Raw genomic sequence first — 22,024 nt, 5'->3', positions numbered from 1 at the left:
TCCCATGCTGCTCCGCGCCCGGCCCGTTCCCCGCCTCTCAGCCGCCGGCCGGCGCCGCTGCCCTCCCTATAGCTTCCTCGGTGGTCGCCCGGCGCCGAGGCCGCGCCAGCAAGTAGGGCACGGAACGGCGCGGCAGCCCCTCCCGCGGTCCCTCGCCGCACACCCCTTCTCCCGCCGCAGAACCCGCCCCGCTCCCGGCCTCCCGGGGCTGTTACCTCCGTCCTCACTGCGGCGGACAGCATCCGTGGCCTTCCCGGCAGCTCTGAACGCCGCGGTGGCTCGAGCCGCTTGTCCTCAGGGTCTGCCTGGCTTTATCTGCGCGAGGCGTCCGCCGTCTCCTTGACGAGCAGTTCTCCGCCCCGGAGGACTTTGCTGCCTCGAAGCTACCGGCGCTTTCGGAAGAAATGTGCCCCTGCGCTAAAAGTAAGTTTAAAGGAAAAGTGAGCCTTGGAAGCCTGCTCTTTTTAATATAAGCGGCTGGTACTTGGTGTCATTCACTAAAGCTTTGCATGATTTGCCTCATGTGCAATGTACATAATAAAGAGATGGTCTGTCACTCGCGTGGTCTTCACAAAGCAGGTAATTAGCCATCAAGAAACTTAATGTTCACGTGCAGTCTGAGCAAGCTGCCAACAGGGTTCTTTTGTAACGTACATGTCTTGAATAAATAGTAAAATTAATTAGTTTTCCATCCCTCTTTTTACAGGCCATAACTTTTGCAAGACCTATGACATGAAGTAGGACAGACAGAAAGCAGCAGTTTGATATGCTCAGTCATAAATACACCTCTTTCTGAATGCTAACGGATTTACTGGAGACTCTTCTCAAAGCCTGCTTGAATTTGAACCTGTAAATTTCACGAAAGCTTCATAATGGAGTTCTTGCTATCCAAAGGAGATTATATTAAATATTTCAAAAGGTCTTTCTTGCTAGTTTTAGTATGTGTAACAGTTCTTGTATGCACTGATCAAGACTACTATAGTTTACTTGGAGTATCCAAAGAAGCAAGCAGTAGAGAAATACGTCAAGCATTCAAAAAACTGGCACTAAAGTTGCACCCTGATAAAAATCAGGTAAGTTACACCTCTTAACAGGTCAAAGTTGTTGAGTTGATAAATCTTAATGTTTGTACAAAAAGTGGTTTTAATTTTTCTGCAGTACTTCTGTGTTCTTGTGAAGTAAGGGGACCACCTGATAACATGGCTCAGCTCAGATTTTCTGCAGAGAAAATTTACAAAAAGGGTTTTACATGCTGTGTTGAATTTGGGCCATATTAAATTGCTGTGGTTTAAAAAAAAAAAAAAAAGTAGTCTAGTTCTCAGTTATGTTTTTGTGAATACCAAATTACCATCTTGATAGACTGGTGAGTTTCTCTCTTTAGGGGAACTTAGTGTTTCCCTAACATAAAGTTTCATCTAAACAGCAAACAGTGACAACCTGTACTGAGCCATCAATCTTCAAGTACTGAATAGGACAAAGCAGAAATTATGGGGCTGCCACGGCATAACGAGGGAGTGTAATAAGGACCTCTATAATAATGAGAGAAGACTGGGAACAGCTTCGTCCATGTTACTCAATTTTTTGAAGTACAAAGAAATCTGTTCAACTTAAGTGTCATCAGTTTTTCCTCATGATTTCCTGAAATAACCAGAAAGTCACAAGAAATGTGAGGATTTGGATCTTCACATGTGCAACTGCACCTGCAGAGAAACACAGAAGACAGTAATGCTCTGTATGAGCTCAGGGCCCACAGGCACAGAATAGCCTTTGAAGTGCTAATGTTTTACAATGGCTTTGAACATGAGAAAGTCAAATCTCAAATTAGAAATGTCAACTTGTAGCTATTAACTACAAGTTCCTTTTTCTCTATGTTGATACTTTCAAAATAACGGTATTTCAGGTCAGATTCTGTAGTTTCCAAGTACAGAAATACTACTAAAGATTTTTTTATCAGGGTATTTTCAGTATTAAAGATGAAGGCATTACACAAATTCCATAGTGGTAGTACATTTCATGTGTACTTAGGTAAATAAAGAATCTTTAAGAAAAAGCATCTCTTTAATTAAATGTGTAAGGAGAAGTTAAGAGTGGGACAGTGCTGCAGATTTTACTCACCACTGTTACACTGCAGCAGCTCAAAACCTAAACTGGGGTTCAAAATACATCTGCAGGTTTTTTGCATACTAATTTGGAAGCTGCCTAGAACCAGAAAGCTTTTTAAATAAAAAAAGAGGCTTGTTCCTACACCATAGTATCAGAAGGAATGAAGCTGCCTTTATAGTAGAGATTACCAAATTGGATGAGTAGAGATTCTGGAGTAGAAAGGATTACAAAGGAAATTCCAAGTCTTCATTTTTGAGAGAATGTTACAGGCTCCTACCAGTTTGTTTGGTGTTTCAGTTGGTACTTTAGTGAGAGTGAAGAAGTGATGCATCTGGCTTCAGGAAATTAAAGCTTTACTGTAGTTTGTTTGGCGATCACTGAAGTATCTGCATCCCTCACAACTGACACCTGTAGTAGGGATATAAAAATATTTCCAACTATTGTTATCTTGCATTACGTGTAGCGTATGGTTTATTAATTACTAATTACAGTTTTCTTTGTATAGAATGATCCAAATGCACATGAAAATTTTTTGAAAATAAATAGAGCATATGAAGTACTTAAAGATGAAGATCTGCGGAAGAAATACGATAAATACGGAGAGAAAGGCCTTGAAGATCAGCAGCAAGGAGGCCGTTATGAAAGCTGGCACTTTTATCGCTATGATTTTGGTAAGCTGTGATGTGTTTTTGTAATTCACTTTAAGCAATCACAAGTAAATGCAATATTCAGTCTATAGGAGGTCTTTTATGCATTTCTGATGTATCTTCTCCAGATTCCTCCCTGCACTGTTGTTCTCTTATAGCTGTCATTTTTCTCTCTGTTGACCCAGTCTTTTATTTACCCTGTTAATGGCTACCCAAAAATACCAAAAACGTACTGAACTATTTACCTAGCCCTTTATTCATGCTGCTTACCTTTTTATCAATCATCTGACTTTCTTGGGTTTGATTTTCTTTTTCTATATTTTCACTTTAATTCCAGTGTTAATGTTTGATCAGTAATCTTTTTAAGTCTTTAATGCAGGAAGACAATTTTTGTTTATCTAAAGTATTCCCAAGTGGATTTTGAGAGGAGGTTTTTGCCTATTTTGTATGCAGTTATGCAATTAGAAATCAAGAAGTAGTACAAAATGGAAAAATAATAATGCAATCATTATTTAATGTTGGTCTCAACAAATTTTAAGTAGTTGTAGGGAAAGGCTGGAATGAACCATTCACAGCTGCTATGACAGAAGTAAGCTGAAATACAGAACTGAGTAACATGGTTTGATGAAAGAAAAGGATTATTTTTTTCCTTTTTTTTTTCTGATTTAACGTGTACCAATCTCTAAAATTTCGTGTCTGATTCGATTAACATCAAACTAAAATTGAACTTCAGTGTCAATAAATCGAAGGTGCAATTATCACAGGAAATACAGACATTATTTTAAAATTTTAGATAAACAGATTTGAGAAGTTTTATCTGCCTACAGTTGCACAGCTTGATTGAGGAAATACATCCTTGAGTGTCTGTTACTCAGTGATTTGGAGAGTATCTACATCTATAATTTTTGTTTCATATATTTATATATTAAAATACAAACTATTTTTTATATATATGTATATACAGATATAGGGAGTATATGTATTATATTACATGATATGTAAATGGATAATAATATAAAAATACCTTGTCGTGTGCAGAAATTAATCTCATTTATTTGCATTTAATCCTTGTATACCTCAGGTGAAATGGCATCTCACCATGTTAGGTACTGTAAAAAATCTGTAGCTGTAGTAGCATAATACAATGCTGGCCAATAGTATTTTTGATATCTCTGCACTGCGTTTCTTGTGTACTTGAAGTAGTAGACTCTTTTTGTAGTGATGTTCTAGGTAGGACTGGTTAGCTTTTTAGAAGTGCTCTCTTCTTTGCCTTCCTTCCACTGAGTTCACACATTGTTAGTGGAAAAGCTTCAGGCTGAAACATCTTTGTGATCTAAATAACCAGAGTCTGAGAGAAGTAAAAGCTTCCAGATGTTGTAGCTCTCTCACTGAGGGGTGAAGCTTCTTGAGTTTTAATCTGTCAGCTGGTTGATGTTATTTCTAACACTCTTGCTGTAACAGTGGTAGTTCACCCTCACTGCTCCCTTGGTGGCTGATCTACTAAAACACCAAAGAACTGCTCTGTTCTGATGGTGGCTTTTGTAGTGCAGGAGTTAGCAAGAGATTCAACTAAGGTTACGTATCACTAAACAAGTATAACTTTGTTGTAAAAACAATCTTTGCCAGCTTACTACTTCAACCTAAGTGTACTGTCTTCTGTATTCTGTATTGTGAATGATAGCTCGTTCCATTATTTTAAAGACAGCAAAAATAAAGCAATTGTCTTTTTTTTAATAGGAATTTACGACGATGATCCTGAAATTATAACATTGGATAGGGGAGAATTTGGTAAGTTTTAAGTAAATATCTGTTGACAACATGGCAATCCAATGTAACATTTTTTACATTGTGAGCTTTTTTTCTATAGACTATTACAAATCTAGACAAAAACACTGTAGGAAAATCATCAAATGAGGAGGGGGAATCAAAAGCCCACAAAAATCAAACCATTAACATTTCTGGATAGAAATTTCCTGATTTCAAAATAGATCTATATGGATAAACAGGTTAGATTATGCTTGAAAGATATTTTGTGAGATCTGTAAGAGGAAATTATTTGAATTAAAATTTCGTTTCTCCAAATTTATCATTACTATTCTGTGGGATCTGTTGTCTAAAAATGCACTTTATAGAACTTCTCTGTTATAATTGGGGTTTGTTTGTTTGTTTTTCTGTGAAATTCAGTCAGTTGTGCGTTGCACAAGAGTTTCAAAACCAGAAGGTGACACAGAACTAAGTAACACAAGGTCTGGAAAGATAATGCTTTCAGGGAGAATATCATCTAGGGTTTTTCTTTCAAAATTATAGCTAAGATATTTATAACTAAAGAGGCCATAGAGAAAAAAATACTGGATTTTGTGTGATTTTCCATCCATCTCTTGAGTGCTGTTTCCTTTGTATGGACAGGCTCTTCAGTTTTGTAAACTGTTCTAATAGAAGCACCTTATGATGCTCTCCAAGAGAACCTGGTCTTGCTTTGGTTAACTGGTTAGCAGAATGTACCCATTCCTTGGTTTTATATAACTTAGAAAACTCACTATAAAAATTACATTCTAAAATCAAGAGACTGAAGGCTACGTAATTCAAGCTGATAACAGCTTCTATGTTTGTATAGCTTGTTGCTGTTACTTTCATTTAATTATGCTTAATTAAACTTACACTATCACACTATACTATTTCAGTTTGTTCTTAATTAGGAGAACAGATGTTGGAAGTCAGGGTGCTGATACCCTCTGAAATGTGATTTTTATGCACTTACCTACAAGAGCAAGTATGTGCAAGTGAAGTGCAGTCTTTATATCCCATCTCAATTACTGTTACTGTGTCTCACAAATGCTTCAGCTTTTGAGGAGAACAATCTAGTAAAATCTACATTATACGTGTAAACGTATTACAGATGTACATTACTGAAAGTTTTCTTCATCCATCTAGATGCTGCTGTTAACTCAGGAGAACTGTGGTTTGTGAATTTTTATTCTCCTAGATGCTCCCACTGCCATGATTTAGCACCTACGGTATGTATAACAAGCAAAGCAATTCTGAAAATTCATTAACTTCATGCTGTTAAAACCAATGAAGTGGATTTTTACAATGAAGCTGAAATCAAAGACAACAATTCAAGATGCCTCCCCCCCCCCCCCCCCCCCAAGGTGCTGAGTTTTCATTATGTCTTTATGGAATATATCTTTATTTTTCCCCCTTTTTTTGTAGTGGAGGGAGTTTGCTAAGGAGATGGACGGAGTAATACGCATTGGAGCTGTCAACTGTGGAGATAACAGAATGCTTTGTCGAATTAAAGGGATTAACAGTTACCCCAGTCTGTATGTTTTCAAAACTGGAATGGTGAGTGATAAAACTTCAGGCATTTTTAGAAAGATTGAAATCTGGAAGAGTATTTCTTTAATGCTTATGCAATCATAGATGTTTTTAAAAAGATCTTCCTTTTAATATATTACTACCTTTTAATAAATTACCTGTTTTCTGTTGCCTTAATTAATTTAGGAAGTTAACTTCAGAAATAAGTATCTGGTTTATAAAGCAGTTTTTTGAACTGTTTTACCATGCAACACCTCACTTCTGATTTGGGAATCGCCGTTGGCAGGGGTGTGGTAGCAAAGCAATAAGTCTATGTGGACAGTTCCTCTTACAGTATTGTAATGGACCTTTCAAGTACAAAGAATAGTCTGGGTTTGAGTCTAAAGAATATAACCATGTAGCTAAAGAAACTTGGAAATTTCTTCCACCAGATTTCCTCCATGCTAGCTGCATTGTGTATGTCACGTTTTATAGATGCCTGTTAAGTAGTGGTGCCAGGGGTTGTGCATACATTGCACTTGAATAGTTGGGTACATTTTGACAGGGATAAGATTTGAGAGATTGAATGCAGAGGTTGTGCATATATTAAATGGACTGATGTGAGTAACTTTTATTTAAACAGAAATATCATAATTAGGAGTTGGTGTTTCTAAGATTAAATGATCCTTCTGTTTCTGGACTGGGAAAGAAATCACATCAAAAAATTTAAATAAAAGTTTAATTCCAAGCATTCTGATGTGGGAGGGAGAAAACAGCTAAAGTCAGGGAGGGGGACAGGGGGAGGAGGAGTGGGGGATGAGATGTTGGTGTCCTACACTTACATAAGCACTGTTATAAAAACAAACAAAAAAAACCCCAAACAACAGATTTGTGTGTGTGTGTGTTATGTTTTCTTTTTTTTTTTTAAATAAACTTTGTTCTTTGTTTTCCATAGCAACCAGTGAAGTATTATGGAGATAGGTCAAAAGAAAGCTTGAAGAACTTTGCCATGCAGTATGTTACAAGCACTGTCACTGAGTTATGGGCAGGTAATGGTCCTCTATTTTGCTTGGGGTGATGTTCTTGAAATTGCTTTTACAATATAAAATATGTCAAAAACTCTGCAAGTGAATCTGTCAGCTGTTAGTGTGTGCTTTTCTGAGATTAAAAAAAAGTTTACTGTAATTTGCTAACTAAATACAAAACCTTTTCTTTTTCCAAGTCACATTTAACTAGTCACAAACAGATGCAAATTTTTTTGCTCTTAGGAAACTTTGTTAATGCCATTGAAACTTCATTTGCTTCTGGTGTTGGTTGGCTGATCACCTTCTGTGCTGAACGTGGGGGTAGGTGTATTAAGTAATTTTCAATTAAGGCAAACAGACAAGAAATATATTCATTGATAGTTGCAGAATCCATTTTGCTTCTCATAAAAAGTTCAAACATCTTAGATGATCACAGTATCTGGACTTTGGGTCATTTCAGGTTATTTTAGAGGCAGTTTGACAAAAGGGATATTAATGGAAAGATTATGCTATTCTGCTTCTGTAATGTCACATGAGTCATTAAAGCAGCACTCAAGTGTAACCTCTTAGGAAGGGAACAGGCAGAAAAGGCCTCCAGCTTCAGTTTGCAGCTCAGCACAAATAACAGATATTGTATAGGTGCATGACAGCTTGTCATGATAGCTGAGGTGCAAAAAGGGAGGGTGTGTCTCGCCTTCACACCACCATTACACAAAAGTAATTAAAGTATTTTCTGTTAAGTTAGGCTTGGACATAGTAAGTGGCTTTTACCACTGATGTCATGACAGAGTTTATATTTGTATTATTTTTTGTAGCTCTTTGTCACTGACTTTCTTGGGATCAGTATTGGATGCAGTCATAGGAGAAAGTTTCCTTTGTTAGCTGGTAGAGCTAAGTAAATATGCTACACCTTTGACAAATAAAGAGTTCCTGGTCTTACGAAGAGACCTTTGTTCTGTGAACTGAAAAACCACAGCTATAGTCTTAGGTTTACATTTGCAAATAGCTTAATTTTAAGTTACAGTCCTTTTGGTATTGAGTTTTCAACTTTGGTCCAATTAAAGTGAGGTCGAGGCATTATCTTAGTTCAGAAAAAAAAATTCTGTATCAGAAGGTAACTGTTCAAAGTCTGGATCAGTAATTAGAGCCCATTATGTATTATATAGTGCATTATTATTTGAATGACAGAAAAATTGGTATTTCCATTGAAGTCTCATTCATAGACGGTGTGTAGGGTTGGGTTATTTTTTTTAAGCATTGGTTAAGAAGAAATTTTAAGGGTCAGTCTGAGGGATCATTTTTAAAACGAGCATTCTGTGTTGATGAAGCACGAGAAGGTTTTTCATGTTATTTTTAACTTGGAGTAGATTATCATCTGGTGCTTAATTACTAGATGTTACAACTTCGAGTCACTGAAATACCAAGTGAATAGCCAGAAAGTATGCCTTTTGAAATGGTCCCCCTTGTAGGGAGGAAAGGGGTAATTCTAAATAAGAGTAGGTTTAGTGGATTTATAAGTTAAAGTTTTAGGATTGTAAATAAATAATTTTTATTTTGCAGATTGCTTGAGTTACCAGACACGCCTTAAGCTAGCTGGCATGTTGGTAAGCAGTGTTTCACTTTGAAAGCATTACCTGTTAGATGTAAAACGAAATCACGGAAGTGAAAGCATCACGTTGGATGCTTTCCACTAAAACTCTCACTGAGTTTAGTGGAACCAAGATTTCACCCATTCACTTTCAGAACAGAGAAATATTTTGACTTAATAACTGTTGGAATAACATTAAATTTTTAAATAATTTTTTAAAATGCTAACTAATGAATTACAATGTGGTTTCATTTGTTTGTTTTAAATGTGGTATATAATTGCTTGTGTTGGGTTTTTCAAAAGTATTTCTGAACTTGAAATTAAAAAATACTCTTCCCTGGGTCTCTTTTTGGTTTGCCTATGTTTTGTTTGTTTGTTTTGTTTCATTTGTTTTATTACAGGAAGGTCTTTCTAATGTAGGCTGGATGGACTGTGGCACCCAGGGTGAGCTTTGTGATAATTTAGATATCTCAACTAGTACTACAGCATACTTTCCACCTGGAGCCACCATAAATAACAAAGAGAAAGGAGGTGTTTTGGTATGTGTTCTTTCTCAATCATCTCTCTTTAGATAAAACAAGTTGGTGACAATGACAAAGGAATGTAAAAATAATTTCCAGATTGATTATATAAATCTGAAAAGATACTCATTTTCTTCTTTCATTTAAACTTGTATATCTTCATATGTGTTTATATCTCTCCTGGCTCCTAAGGTGGTCCCCAATTTGCTGGTATGCTGGAAGAGTAAAGAGTAGTATGTTGCAGTAGCAGCAGCCTGTAGCTTGCTCTAGTCGCCACCTCAGGAACTTCCCTGGGCAGCTTTGGGAATCCAGGAGTGGGATGTGCTGTGTGGCAGGCCCAGGAACTAGCTCTAAAGCTGCTTGACTGTCCTGGGAGTTTGTCCACAGTAACAAGCAATAGGACAAGAGGGCATAGCTTCATGTTTTACCAGGGGAAGTTAGATCAGATTGGATATAAGCAAAAAATTTCTTCACCAAAAGGGCTGTCAAGCATTGGAACAGACTGCCTGGGGAAGTGGTGGAGTCACTGTCCCTGAAGGTATATACAAGACATGTAGATGTGGTGCTTAGGGAAATGGTTTAGTGGTGGACTTGGCAGCGTTAAGATAATGGTTGGACTTGCTGATCTTAAAGGTCTTCCCCAGCAAAATGATTCTGTGATTTGCCATATGCCCCCAGTTTTTATTCCAGGAATAATATGCCTCAGGTACCACAAGTTTAAGAAACGCAGCTCTGAGCAGAGTGCTGACATGTGTGCTGAAAGTACTCCTACAATGTCTGTCAGTACAGATGATGCCCTTCAGCTCTATTCTAATACTGCAACCTCCTCCTACATTTGTGTGGCAGTTCTAACTTAACTTAGTTGATGGGAGACATTTCTCAGTTTGGAGTATGGCTTGTTCCTGTATTGTCACTACTGTTACCTATATCTTTAAAAGGAGGAAATTGAATTTGTAACCTACCTTTCATCCTTGTAACTTACAGCTCTTGAGTAACTGATTTGTAGTACTTCCTCAATTTTAAAAATGACTGAAACTTAGATATCTGTACAGCAGAGTTAAGGATGGCTGTAAGATTAGGTTTATGGTCAAGTTTACAAGACTTCCAGATTTGGCTTTAAATTCAGATTTGAGACTCTTAGCTCCCATTTGGACAAAATATAGTACCTGGAGTTTAGTATTGTAGGAAAACAAGATAAAAAGCAATATTCTGATAGTGATGTTTGTGAAATTTATATACATGAAGAAAAAGCTGATCGAATAACATTTTATTAACTGTACTGTTCAGCTGATAAAAAGGAAAAAATCAAAATTTCCCTGAGACTTTGAGTATTAATCATCAGCAATCAGGTTCATGCTTGTAATTCCTTATAATAAATACAGTTAACTTTCCTTCCTAGTTTCTTAACTCCTTGGATGCCAGAGAAATATATCAGGAAGTAATGCATCATCTGCCAGACTTTGAAATTATCTCTGCAGCGTCATTAGAGGTAGTTTTTAAAAAAATACGTTAGGATTTCTTTAAATAATGTGTGTTGTTTATTTTTATTGTTACTTTTTTCAAATCCTGTTTATATAACAAACTAGTATTTATTTAACTGACAATTACTTTTTTTTCTCTGTAGCCAAAATTATTTAACACTGTTTAGCTATGCTTATTTTTGTTGTTTAGCAAATCAACAAAAGTAAGTGGGGGGTGGTATTTGACAGGAAAACAGAAAACTGCAGAGTTGCAACTCAGTCTGCAACTATAAATTTCTGGTTATTTTTTTAATCAACTACACTGTAGACAATTTTGTTTTAAATGTATATTGTCAGTAATGTAAGAAAGTAAAAAGTACTTTTCAATCCTGTTAAGTTATTTATGAATTGAAACTAGAAGTCTTAAAAGTTGCTTGTGTGTCTTGGAGTGAAAAAAAAAAAGAGGAACACGTAGCCAGCTTGTTTTCAGATTTTTTTTTTCCTTTCTACCCCTAATGATGCAGTAAAAGGAGGTTTAGTGGAAGGGCTACGTGAAAGAATTTGAGTGCAGAAGGTCACTCGGAGAACAGATGAATAATTGGGCACTTGCCTTGGTAAAACACAAAAGGAATTTACAGGTTGGGAATAATACTTTTTTTTTTTTGGTCTGTGTTTTTGTTTTGTCTGTGTTTTTGGTTGAAAGGACCGTCTGGCTCATCACCGGTGGCTGATTTTCTTCCAGTTTGGGGAAAGGGATAAATCACATGTGCAGGAATTTAAGAAACTTAAATTTTTACTTAAAGATGAACACATTCAGGTAAGCCTGCTCACTCATCTAGTGTTTAATGCAATTTACAATCAGAGAACAAGTCAGGTAAGCCTGATTTGTTTTCCGTTATTATTAACTGTTACTACCACTGCCACCTCTAGTACTGAGAGAGAGGAGGTACTATCATATGGTAGATGTGTAGTAAAGGCTCTCATTTAAAGCAAGCAATGAAGTTTCCCATACAGTTTGAATAATTTAAAAGTAGTTAGGAAACATTGTTTTAAATCTGCTTTCTCATGGGAAATGTTGCTACAGATTCCCTTCAGATAACAATTAAAAGTTAACATTTGAGTATCACACTGATGTATGTGAAACTGTACTTTTAATTGTTCAGAAAATCTGACAATTACCTTGAAATTTTTTTAATAAGAATCCAAGGTCAAGCTTTGCATTAAAGACATATGGATTGTGTTAAGGTACATAATTTTTTTAAAAGCTGTTACCTATTATTCCCTGTTTTGACCTTTAAATTTAAAATTAACAAGGAATTTAATATAGTTGTGTTAGTAGTTTTCCTGAAACTTCATTGTTTGTCTTAATACTTCAGTTATAAAAGGCTACTTTTCCATATTTTTACCTTCTTTTCCTAACTCTTATTGCCTTTGGAAATATGTTACTCTATATAAAATAGGATGCCTTAATTAAAAAGGCACTGTCTGTTAAATAGGTTGGCAAGTTTGACTGTCTTTCCTCACCCACCATCTGCAACAAACTATATGTGTATCAGCCTTGTTTAGCAGTCTTCAAAGGAAAAGGAACTGGAGATTATGAAATTCATCATGGTAAGAAACACTTTGGCAAGTTTAATTCATTATGTAATCACTTTGAGATTACACTATCTTTGGCAAACTGCATTTGTTTTCCCAAAGAATAGTTTTGTAGTTTTAATATTTGCAGTTTTTCCCCTGACCTTACTGTAGCCTTGCACAAACTTACTGCCTTTTCCTGTTTCTCTTTTTTTGTCCTGTGTAAAGCAGTCATCGGATGCCAAGAAATGTGTTTTGTCTTTACTATCCTTTTTATTTCCATGTCATTTATGTTGTTACATACAAATGAAATCTCTGAAGCTGATCAGGAGAACTTCTGCTTTGGGTAGGATAACCGAAGAATGTTGTAAGGCACACCCTTCAGAAAGGCTAATTACACAGTGCTGCCAACTTGAGAAACTTGGATTTGATTTCATATGTCACTGCAGTAAAATTAATTCCATGTTTAGCTGACTTCCATCCAAGATTATCTAGTTTGAGATTTTTACCACTTACATTCTCAAAGTAGCAGTTTCCCTTCAAGAAAGGTTGGAACTACATTATTGTGTATTGCTGAAAGGATTAAAAAAAAACCCTGAATCCTGAAGCAAGGTTGTAATTTGCAGCCAGAGGTGTAGCTTCATCCAGAACGTGGCACAAGATAGTTAGGCAAGATGCAGTTCTCCTGTTGCTACCACTGAATTTTTTTAATGAGGTCTGTCATAGGGAAAGATAAAGTTTCCTTTTTACGTTGTTCCTTGAAGGAAAGAAGATCTTATATGACGTTGTTGCATTTGCCAAAGAAAGTGTCAACTCTCATGTTATCACACTGGGACCTCAGAATTTTCCTGACAAAGAGAAGGAGCCATGGCTTGTAGACTTCTTTGCACCGGTAAATATTTAATACCTGCATTTCCCTCCTTCTAAAGTCTGTCATTTAACTGTGTAACAAAATACTAGCACTATCTTGAAGGTATCCTTAAGCACCTTGAGATAATACTACAATTTCTCATTCTGTGGAAGCACTAGTTCTTAAACTGTGTGGGGTTTGTATTTAGTGGAGTCTGTTGGCAGAGCAGCATATTACTCATCTCAAACAGCTTACATTCCCCTGAGTGCTAACTGGGGGGAAACTAATTCCACTTACTTGCGTTTTGTTTTCTAGTGGTGTCCTCCTTGTCGAGCTTTGTTACCAGAGCTGAGAAAAGCATCAGTACATCTTTATGGTCAGCTTAAATTTGGAACACTAGACTGTACTGTCCATGAAGGGCTTTGCAACATGGTAAGCTCCAGAAACTAAAAAAAATACAAATAAATAGAAGAAAATCCTTTCAAGAAATATTGTCATCTTCTAGTTGAGGGTAGGGGGATTGGGGCAGGCAATGCTTGTTCTTTAATATACAGTAAACTGAACAGGATACTTGTATCATTTTTTCTCAAAGTGAACTATGTAACCACTACAGATAAGATATTAGTGCAAAATACAGGTCACATTTTAGTCTGATTTCATAGTCTAATTGGAAGACTCTAGAAGTGTTAATTTACTAATTCCTGGGGTTTTAAAGAAAAAAAAAAGAATTAAAATACACAGAATTTTTTTTCTAGTGTGCATACAAATACTTGCATTGTTTTTGTTCATCACATCGGAAGACAAAAACCAACAAAAACATTTGAAAATACAAGTTATATATTGATATAGCACTTCTTGAGGATGTTTGCAGAACTAGTTCTAATTCAGCTCACATTGACTGCTTGTCATTTTTTAGTGCTTAAGTAGTGCAGGATCAATTTCAGATTAAAAAAACCCTGTCTATTACTTACCAGTTTACATTTATTTAAAGATATAGTAATGGAATTAAAATTATTTACTTTTTTAAAAAAAAACTTCACCAGTTTTTCATGCTTACGTTTGCTTACCTTCTGCTTCAATGAATTTATCACAGTAGAAATTACTGAATTTTTATATCATTTATATATTGTATTGTATAGGAATTACTGAATTTATTCTGAATTCCAGAAAATACTACATTTTGGCAGCATTCCTGCAACTGCACATCTTATTGTTCACAAGAGCCTTTAACATTATGTTTGAATGCTTTTTAAATTGTATTTATCTTAATAGTATCTTAAAAGACATGAAAAATGACAAAAGGGACAAGCTTTTCAAAGTTTTATTTAGATGTGTTTACACACCAAAGAATTAAAATCAGGGAAGAATCTCTGTTCAATAGTAAACAATACAGTTATTTATACAGCACTGGCATTTCCACCTGAAGACTGATTATAGCTTTAAAGGCTCAGAAGGTCCACGGAGTAATTCCTGTATTGTAGAGCATGACAAAAAAAACCTACTTGCAGGTTTTTAAATTCAAAACAAACTATGCCATCTCTGAATACAATTGGCATCTTGTTCTGATTTGTAACAGTGTCAAATTTCCACCTGCACGTAAGTCTGAGCAGATGTGCTGTTGTACAAACGGGATAGATAATAACTGTAAGGCACCAATACCAGTGGTAGTTACAGGAAAGCAGAAGAAGCCTATTAATAATAATTCCTTGTGATTTCTTACTGTCTGTTCTGTTAGCATAACATTCGAGCTTATCCAACAACAGTTGTGTTTAATCAATCCGATGTTCATGAATACGAAGGACATCACTCTGCTGAGCAGATCTTGGAATTTATAGAGGTATGTAAATTATAATCCTTGTTACAGTCCTGCTCTGTTACACAGTTCATGCACAAACATGTTTAGAGAGAAGATTCTACATTTTAAAAATTTATTTGTTAATTAGAGTAGTTGGATAAAGACTGAAAAAAACCTTGGGCAAGAAAAATGTGGGACTTGGCATGTAATGGATTAATTTCCCGCCTCTGTTGTTAATTTCTTTGACGTCATTAGCAAATAGCTCAAGATCCCTTCCAATCTGCAAAGTAATAATAATGATTTGTATCTCATAAAGATGATAAGGAATCAAAATGATGAAGTGCAGTAATAGTAAGATGAAAATGCCTCACATACACACCTTGACACAGGAGGAGCATCACATTTTTTTAATTAGCTCGCTGCCCTCCATGCTTCTCAGCTGTTTCTTGAACTTTTCTTAACTCACGGAACTGCAAATCACTGGTACTCATCACTGTTGCTGCCAGGGTTCTGGCACTCATCTTCCATCCAGCATTCAGGATCTCTCACACTAGAGATCCGTATGGTATTCCCCAGTCTTTGAAGAGACTGATCGTTCTCTCCAGGGAGCCCAAAGAAAGCAGGTTTAAGGGCACACATACTCTTAAACAGGAGCAGATGGAAACTAAGTCTTTTTCAGGTCATACTCAGAGGTCCTTAGTGCTGACCTGCATCCCAAACTAAATATCATGGCTCAGTCTCATAATGCCTGTTCTTGCAATGTAAGCTAAATTTCTTGCCTTTTGTCTCTCGATGGGGAAGAGGCAGAAAACCTCCCTTTTCCTACCTGGCTGTATTTTGTGTATAGCTTTTCTTGGCAAATCAGGCTTATGATTGTTAGGTTGAAAGGATGACTTTTCATGCTTCCATGCCTTTCAGTAGTGTGGAGTCTTCCATACCACAGCAGCAAGCAAATTTCACTTGCAAGAGGGACATTCTTAGAATTTGGTACAGTCTGTTTGCATGTGATAGCACAAGGTATGGGATAACTTACTGTTTCAAAGTCTATGTCTATAAATTGTTTTTACTTCAGGATCTTAGGAATCCATCAGTGGTCTCGCTAACACCAGAGACTTTTGTTGAATTAGTTCAGAGAAGAAAACGACAGGAAATCTGGATGGTTGACTTCTATGCTCCGTGGTGTGGACCTTGTCAGGCTTTAATGCCAGAATGGAAAAAAATGGCCAGGGTAAATGACATTCAATCACTTTTCTGGTCTTGTGTCCTCTTTCACTTAATTATTCAGATGGTATAACTGCTGTCTTAGAGATTGGTCAGCTGAGAAAGTCTAGTGATTAATACTGTGGACAAAACAGATAATTCCTACCTGACTGTTTTACATTGTTTCAAATACAAAGTTATTATTTGTGGGGTTTGTGGGTTTTTGTTTGTTGTTGTTGTTGTTTGTTTGTTTTTTAAGGCTCAGTACACTGATAATGTAATCTAACTTTTCCTGCTGATACAAGCATGTTTTCCAAGTCCTAAGAAACTTTAGAGTAACCATCTTCCTCTGATGCTTAATGGTTTATATAGACAACAGCTCTGCATTTGTTAAAATATAAAAAAGAAAGATTTATGCATAAGTTAGCTGGGAATTGGCTGCAATAATTTGCCACTTTATTCTCTATGATCATTAGTCATCTTTAAGATAGCACTTAGACCTTGGTAAAACCTCTGAGGTGAATTTCAGGTTAATAGAATTAAAAATGTATCCATCTTATTTCCATTATTATGAAGACTGGTTTTTCCTAAAACCTTGTTTTCTTTGCTGAAACGAAGTAAACATGAAATACCTCACACTTTAAGGTTTATCCTCAATATGGAGTTGGTGGGACTCCATATTTTACAAGGTCTTTACTGACACCCATCTAGGTTTTCTTGGATGTGTTTCCAGGAACATTTATTGGAAACTTTAGGGGGGAAAAAATACCATCTTGGTAAACAAATCCATGACTTCCAGACATTTTGAACTCACCTAGACTAGGAGTTCTAGCCAGGATTCTGTATTTCGGTCAAATGTCTGTGAAGTATGAGTAGGTCTATAGTTACACATTCAGTAATCATCAGCTTCCCAGCCCATGCCAGGTTGTTTGGGTATTTGCAACACGTACAGTGTGTTCAAGACACAGGCCAAGTGTGCAACTGATAGCACATCTACACTGTATCAGGATCTGCTGTAATTACTGAGCCTGTGATATGAAGCATGGTCATATGGTAGTCTTTATACTAAATAATCACATTCCTATGTCCCTTTTTTGGCAAGGTAAGTGCATCATGAGCCATGCACATGCAGTTTATACTAAAATACATGTGCATGATGAGAATGCACCTGGGTGGCTGGCTCCCAGTGACCCATTTACAAGAAAGACCACCTTGGATAATCTTGGTTTGTTTGATTTTCCCCCAACCACGTGATTAAGATTTAAATTCTGAAGTGTTACTAAAATTGTAGTAGTATTGATTAGCAAATTTGATTGTAGGTTTGTTTGTTTTTTTTTTTTCCAGATGTTAAATGGATTAATCAGTGTAGGCAGTGTGGATTGTCAAAAATACTATTCTTTCTGTCACCAAGAAAGTGTTCGGGGATATCCTGAAATAAGGCTCTTTCCTCAAAAATCGAACACAGCTCATCAATATTAGTAAGTAGTTTAGCTTGGGAAATGTTAGATGATGTGGAACAAGACAAATACACATCTTCTGTGGTGGAGAAAAGGTTCATCTCTGCTATTAAAACAGGTTGTTACTGTCATAGATGTCATCCACTTTGTTAGTTCCAACTACTGTAATTTTATTTTGCCTTTTCATTTCAGTAATTTGAACTGAGATAGCCTCTTTTCTTTCTTGTTCTTTATTGGTTGCCAGCTTTCTAACTGTCAACCTAGATGAATTAAATCATATACTATAAAAATACTACCAGGCCAAGCTGCTTGCAGCTTTTGCTTTAGAGAACAGAATGATGTCCCTATCTGATCATCCTCTTTGCCAACAGTCTGTTAGCAGCCTTGCAAAAATTGTCCATCGTAGATGTAGTCATCTCGTTCATTGTATCATTAGTGTGGAAGCATTAATCATTAACAACAATAATGAAAAATCCTTGGGAAATAAAATCTGGCCAAAAGCAAACAGGCTGTCTCTTCCACTTCACAGTACTGTTTGAAGGGCCAGAGATTTCAGGAAGCACATGCAGTAAGGTAGATAACCATCTGAAGCAGCAGATCTGTGTGTTGCTTCATTGATTTACAAATCAGGAAGCTCTACTAAAGGCTGGCAGATAATAACTTGTGATACCTCTTCATCATGGTGTGTAATAACAGATTGCAGTAGCTTTCATCATTGGACTGCTTACTTTCATGAATTCTTCCAGATAAATTTTCTCTTAAAATTGGAATATTTTTTCTCTTGTCAAAAACTACATTGGTGAATATGACTGTTAAGTGCCAGAGTCCCAATCATGAGTTAGATATTTCCTGCAAAAACATGGAAATTTGTGTCTTAGAATAAAGATCACCAAAAAAACTATGAAGTGGAATTTTGACCAGGTAACTGTATTCAAAAACACTGTTACAAATTTGTAAAGTAGCGCACATGAACCCTCAAATTTCTTTTCTAACTCTTCACAAAATGCCCCAAATGTCCAAAAAGAAATCCTTGTCCAAGTTACAAATTTGCCTGGCTTTTCCACTGTCAAATTGAGGGACATGTATATAATTAATAATTGATTTATTATTATTAATGAATGAACATAAATTAGAAAATACATTAAAATACTTCAATTTAATTCTTATATTTCTCAGAGCCTGCAATTTTATCTGGAGTTATTATCAAAAAACCAACATTCAAAATAGTTCTAACTATGAAAGCTTACGTGCTCCAAATCAAATTTCTTACTCTGTTTCAAACTACTGTGCAATAGGATTTTTGTTTTTAATTTTTTATAGTAGCTACAATGGATGGCACAGAGATTCATATTCACTGAGAGGCTGGGCATTGGGGTAAGTTGCTGCATTAGATTTTGTTCACAATCCACTTTCGTAGTTTGCTTGCTAGGAGAAAATATTTAAATGCTAGGTAAATCCAGAATTAGAAACATACATGCATATGTATTGCTTAGTTCAAGAGCTTAAAATTTCCATATTTAAATCTGGAGAATAAGCATCCTTGTTACGGTCCAATCATTTCTGAACATCATATTATCCTTTCTAACACTTGAATAAAGAGATTGTCTACAATACACAAAGCATACCAGAGGGTTTTTCAGACTATTGATAGTATTAATTTCAGAAATGCTTAAATGGAAATTGGATATGTTTAAGTTCTGAGTGGATTATGACTGTTATCCTTCCTTTCCACAGATACTTACCACAAGTGTCTGTAGATTTGACTCCTCAGAGTTTCACAGAAAAAGTTCTGAATGGAAAAGATCACTGGGTCATTGATTTTTATGCTCCTTGGTGTGGACCTTGCCAAAATTTTGCTCCTGAATTTGAGATCCTTGCAAGGGTAGGTTTTTAACTGTGTTAGTAGACTGTTGTATTTTCAATGGTTAAAATATCATTAATCAGCCTCTGGAGATGTGATGTGCTTTGCTCTGAAAATACGTAACCCCACTGAACACATTGTTACCCTTATATCAGAAGGCACTGTCTAAGAAGCAAGCAACTACTCTGAGAAACTGGAAACATTTTTTGTTTACTTTTAGCTGCACTGCTGGGTAATTTAAGTTATTTGCTTACAGTCACCAATGGAAACTTGAAGTTTGTTTCTAATAAATATTTCTTTTTAGATGGTTAAAGGAAAAGTAAAAGCTGGGAAAGTAGACTGTCAGGCGTATGCTCAGACCTGTCAAACTGCTGATATCAGAGCCTACCCTACTGTCAAGTTTTACCCCTACCAAGGAACAAAGGTAAAGTGTCTCCTTCATGTACACTGGTGATCAGGTACTGTTAGGGGATGTATTTCATTTCACATTAAGAGACTGTTTCTGTAAAATATTAAAGTGCGTTATTTAGATAGTGGGGAGACAATGAATTTTAGTAATACTTACAAGTGGAAAATTATATAGTAGCAAGGTGGCATGGAAAAATAATAAATAGATAAAATGTGGAGTTAACCAGGAGCAGACTTTTAATTTTGCTGAGGTCTCATGTGACAAATTGTTTTTCAACCTTTATCAGTTACACCACCAGCCACCGAAAGTCTCTCCCTAAATGAAATGTCGACAGCTTCATTTTGTCACAGGAAAAGTATTCTTTCAATGTAATCATAGTACTTCATTCTAATTTTGACTCAATGTATTTTAAGGTAGAAAGACGTTTAAAAATATTTAGTTGTGTTCTGTCTCATGAACAAACCTTATCAAAACCAACTCAGTTATCAGTGTCACTGTTGAGATCACCATTTCCTGCTAACACATTAGTAGTAACAAATTAAACATACCCAGATAGTTCTAGGAAATCACCTTTATTCTTGTAAAACTGTTACATTTTAAAAATAGTAGTCATCTGTAAAGGTATTCATGCTGAAGAGGAAGTGCTTAATGCCTTCTGATAGTGAAGCCAGTTCTTTTCATTATACTTTTTTAAATGGGAAGTTCCCTCTGAGAATCCCATCAAATTCATTGAGGCTTTTCCGTGGTAAAAAGTAATGGCCTTTGAGGTCTGAAAAGGAAGTGACCCACACTGACAGCTCACATGAATGTAGATTATGAAGGCTTTGTAATGACTCTCTACATTAAATACTCAGGTGAAGAAATGTGAGAAAATTATAACTATTTCAGGTTTCTTTAAGGATCAAGACAAAATTTGTGTAGCTTTGAAAATGAACAGCTGAGAGTGGTTCTTAGTATGAAGAGAGTAAGAATTGTTTAAATAGAGACAAAAATAATTGTTTAAATAGAGACAAAAATATATCTGTGAAACATAAATCAACCTAGCAGAGCCATTGTCTTTCTCCTTGCATTCTTCCTGAATTTTATCTGAAAATAAGCAAATTTTATATTCTGTGTAGAACATTGGTGATCTTTTTTTTTAACTTTTTTTTGTTAGAAAAACGTTCTTGGTGAATATATAGACAGCAGAGATGCAAAAAGTATTGCTGACCTTTTGAGTGAAAAATTAGAAGCAATTCAAAATAAAGGAAAAAGAAAAAAATCTAGAAATAAGGTAAGAATACTTATTGTGGAGTGTTTTGCAAATGACTTGTTATTGTAAAGACTAGCCCTTTGAAATGATGTAGTATTTGCTTTTTGGGAAGTATTAAATGCCATATATCCAAACAGAATTAGGAACACTTCAGTTCCAGTCATGTTCTGGTTACTATTATTTCTTCTAAGTCAGTTCTCCATTTCAACAGATGGAGCAGAGAACCCTGCAGCTGCAGCATCAGCTCTGGCAAGCCTTAGCAGAGCTACAGCTATCCATGGAACAGCTGCGTTAGAGGCAGATGGTTGAGATGTACTGCATCTTAAACGTGATCCTCAGACTAGATTTAGCAAGCAGGCACCAAATTACAGAGGCTGATGAGTGCAAGATTGGCATTTTAACTCAGAAAGAAGATACCTATACACAGCTGTTAAGTAGTATCCTGAATTCCCCTGAAGAAGCATTTGTCCAGCTGAGAAATTTAAAAATCACAGGGAAAAAAAAAACAACAACAGTAATCTTGGTGACTTTTATTTGTACTGTCAGAATAATTTCATTGTTTATTTTCTTGTCACTAGGATGAACTGTAAGTGGTTCTGGAGATAAAAACAATCCAAATATTCTGAAGCTGTGAAAATAGAAGACACAAGGAGGAGAATACAAGGCTGAGTACATTCATGACAGGACAAAAGAGCTGAAAACTACTTTGAGTTCACAGGCATACCTGACTGTATGAATTCTGTTTAAACTGTGGGGAGACTAAAGCGTTTTGAGTTTGGTGGAAGCATTTGATATTTCTGTAAATGAATTCTGCATATCCCTTTTCTGATGTAACACCTACCTTCTTCCAGTCAGACATTGGAGTTGACCAGAAATGTGGACTACATCACTTTTGCCTACCCATTTACTAGTTCCTTATATTTTTCTGTCTTTTTTCAAATGCTTTTTGAATGTGGCACTCAGCCTGTGGCTGAATATGCACTCAGA

At 36.0% G+C, this 22,024-nt stretch overlaps 1 protein-coding gene across 1 annotated transcript; it reads left to right on the top strand.

The window, feature by feature from the left end:
- The first annotated feature begins 872 nt into the window (after window positions 1–872).
- Window positions 873–21,818, top strand: DNAJC10 (DnaJ heat shock protein family (Hsp40) member C10). The gene is made up of 22 exons (XM_054380900.1): window positions 873–1,073; window positions 2,609–2,774; window positions 4,488–4,538; window positions 5,682–5,764; window positions 5,961–6,092; window positions 7,000–7,093; window positions 7,313–7,390; window positions 8,630–8,673; window positions 9,059–9,196; window positions 10,578–10,667; window positions 11,342–11,455; window positions 12,135–12,249; window positions 12,978–13,105; window positions 13,379–13,495; window positions 14,799–14,900; window positions 15,931–16,086; window positions 17,403–17,536; window positions 18,836–18,889; window positions 19,250–19,397; window positions 19,681–19,800; window positions 20,942–21,058; window positions 21,616–21,818. Exons 1-22 carry the CDS (start codon window positions 873–875, stop codon window positions 21,625–21,627), a joined length of 2,394 nt encoding a protein of 797 aa, XP_054236875.1. The 3' UTR covers window positions 21,628–21,818.
- Window positions 21,819–22,024: the final 206 nt, after the last annotated feature.

This window comes from Indicator indicator, chromosome 5 (genome assembly GCF_027791375.1).
Source record: "Indicator indicator isolate 239-I01 chromosome 5, UM_Iind_1.1, whole genome shotgun sequence".
In the NCBI taxonomy this organism is placed as follows: domain Eukaryota; kingdom Metazoa; phylum Chordata; class Aves; order Piciformes; family Indicatoridae; genus Indicator; species Indicator indicator.
Note: the sequence above shows the minus strand (reverse complement) of the source record. Positions and strands in the feature narration are given on the sequence as shown.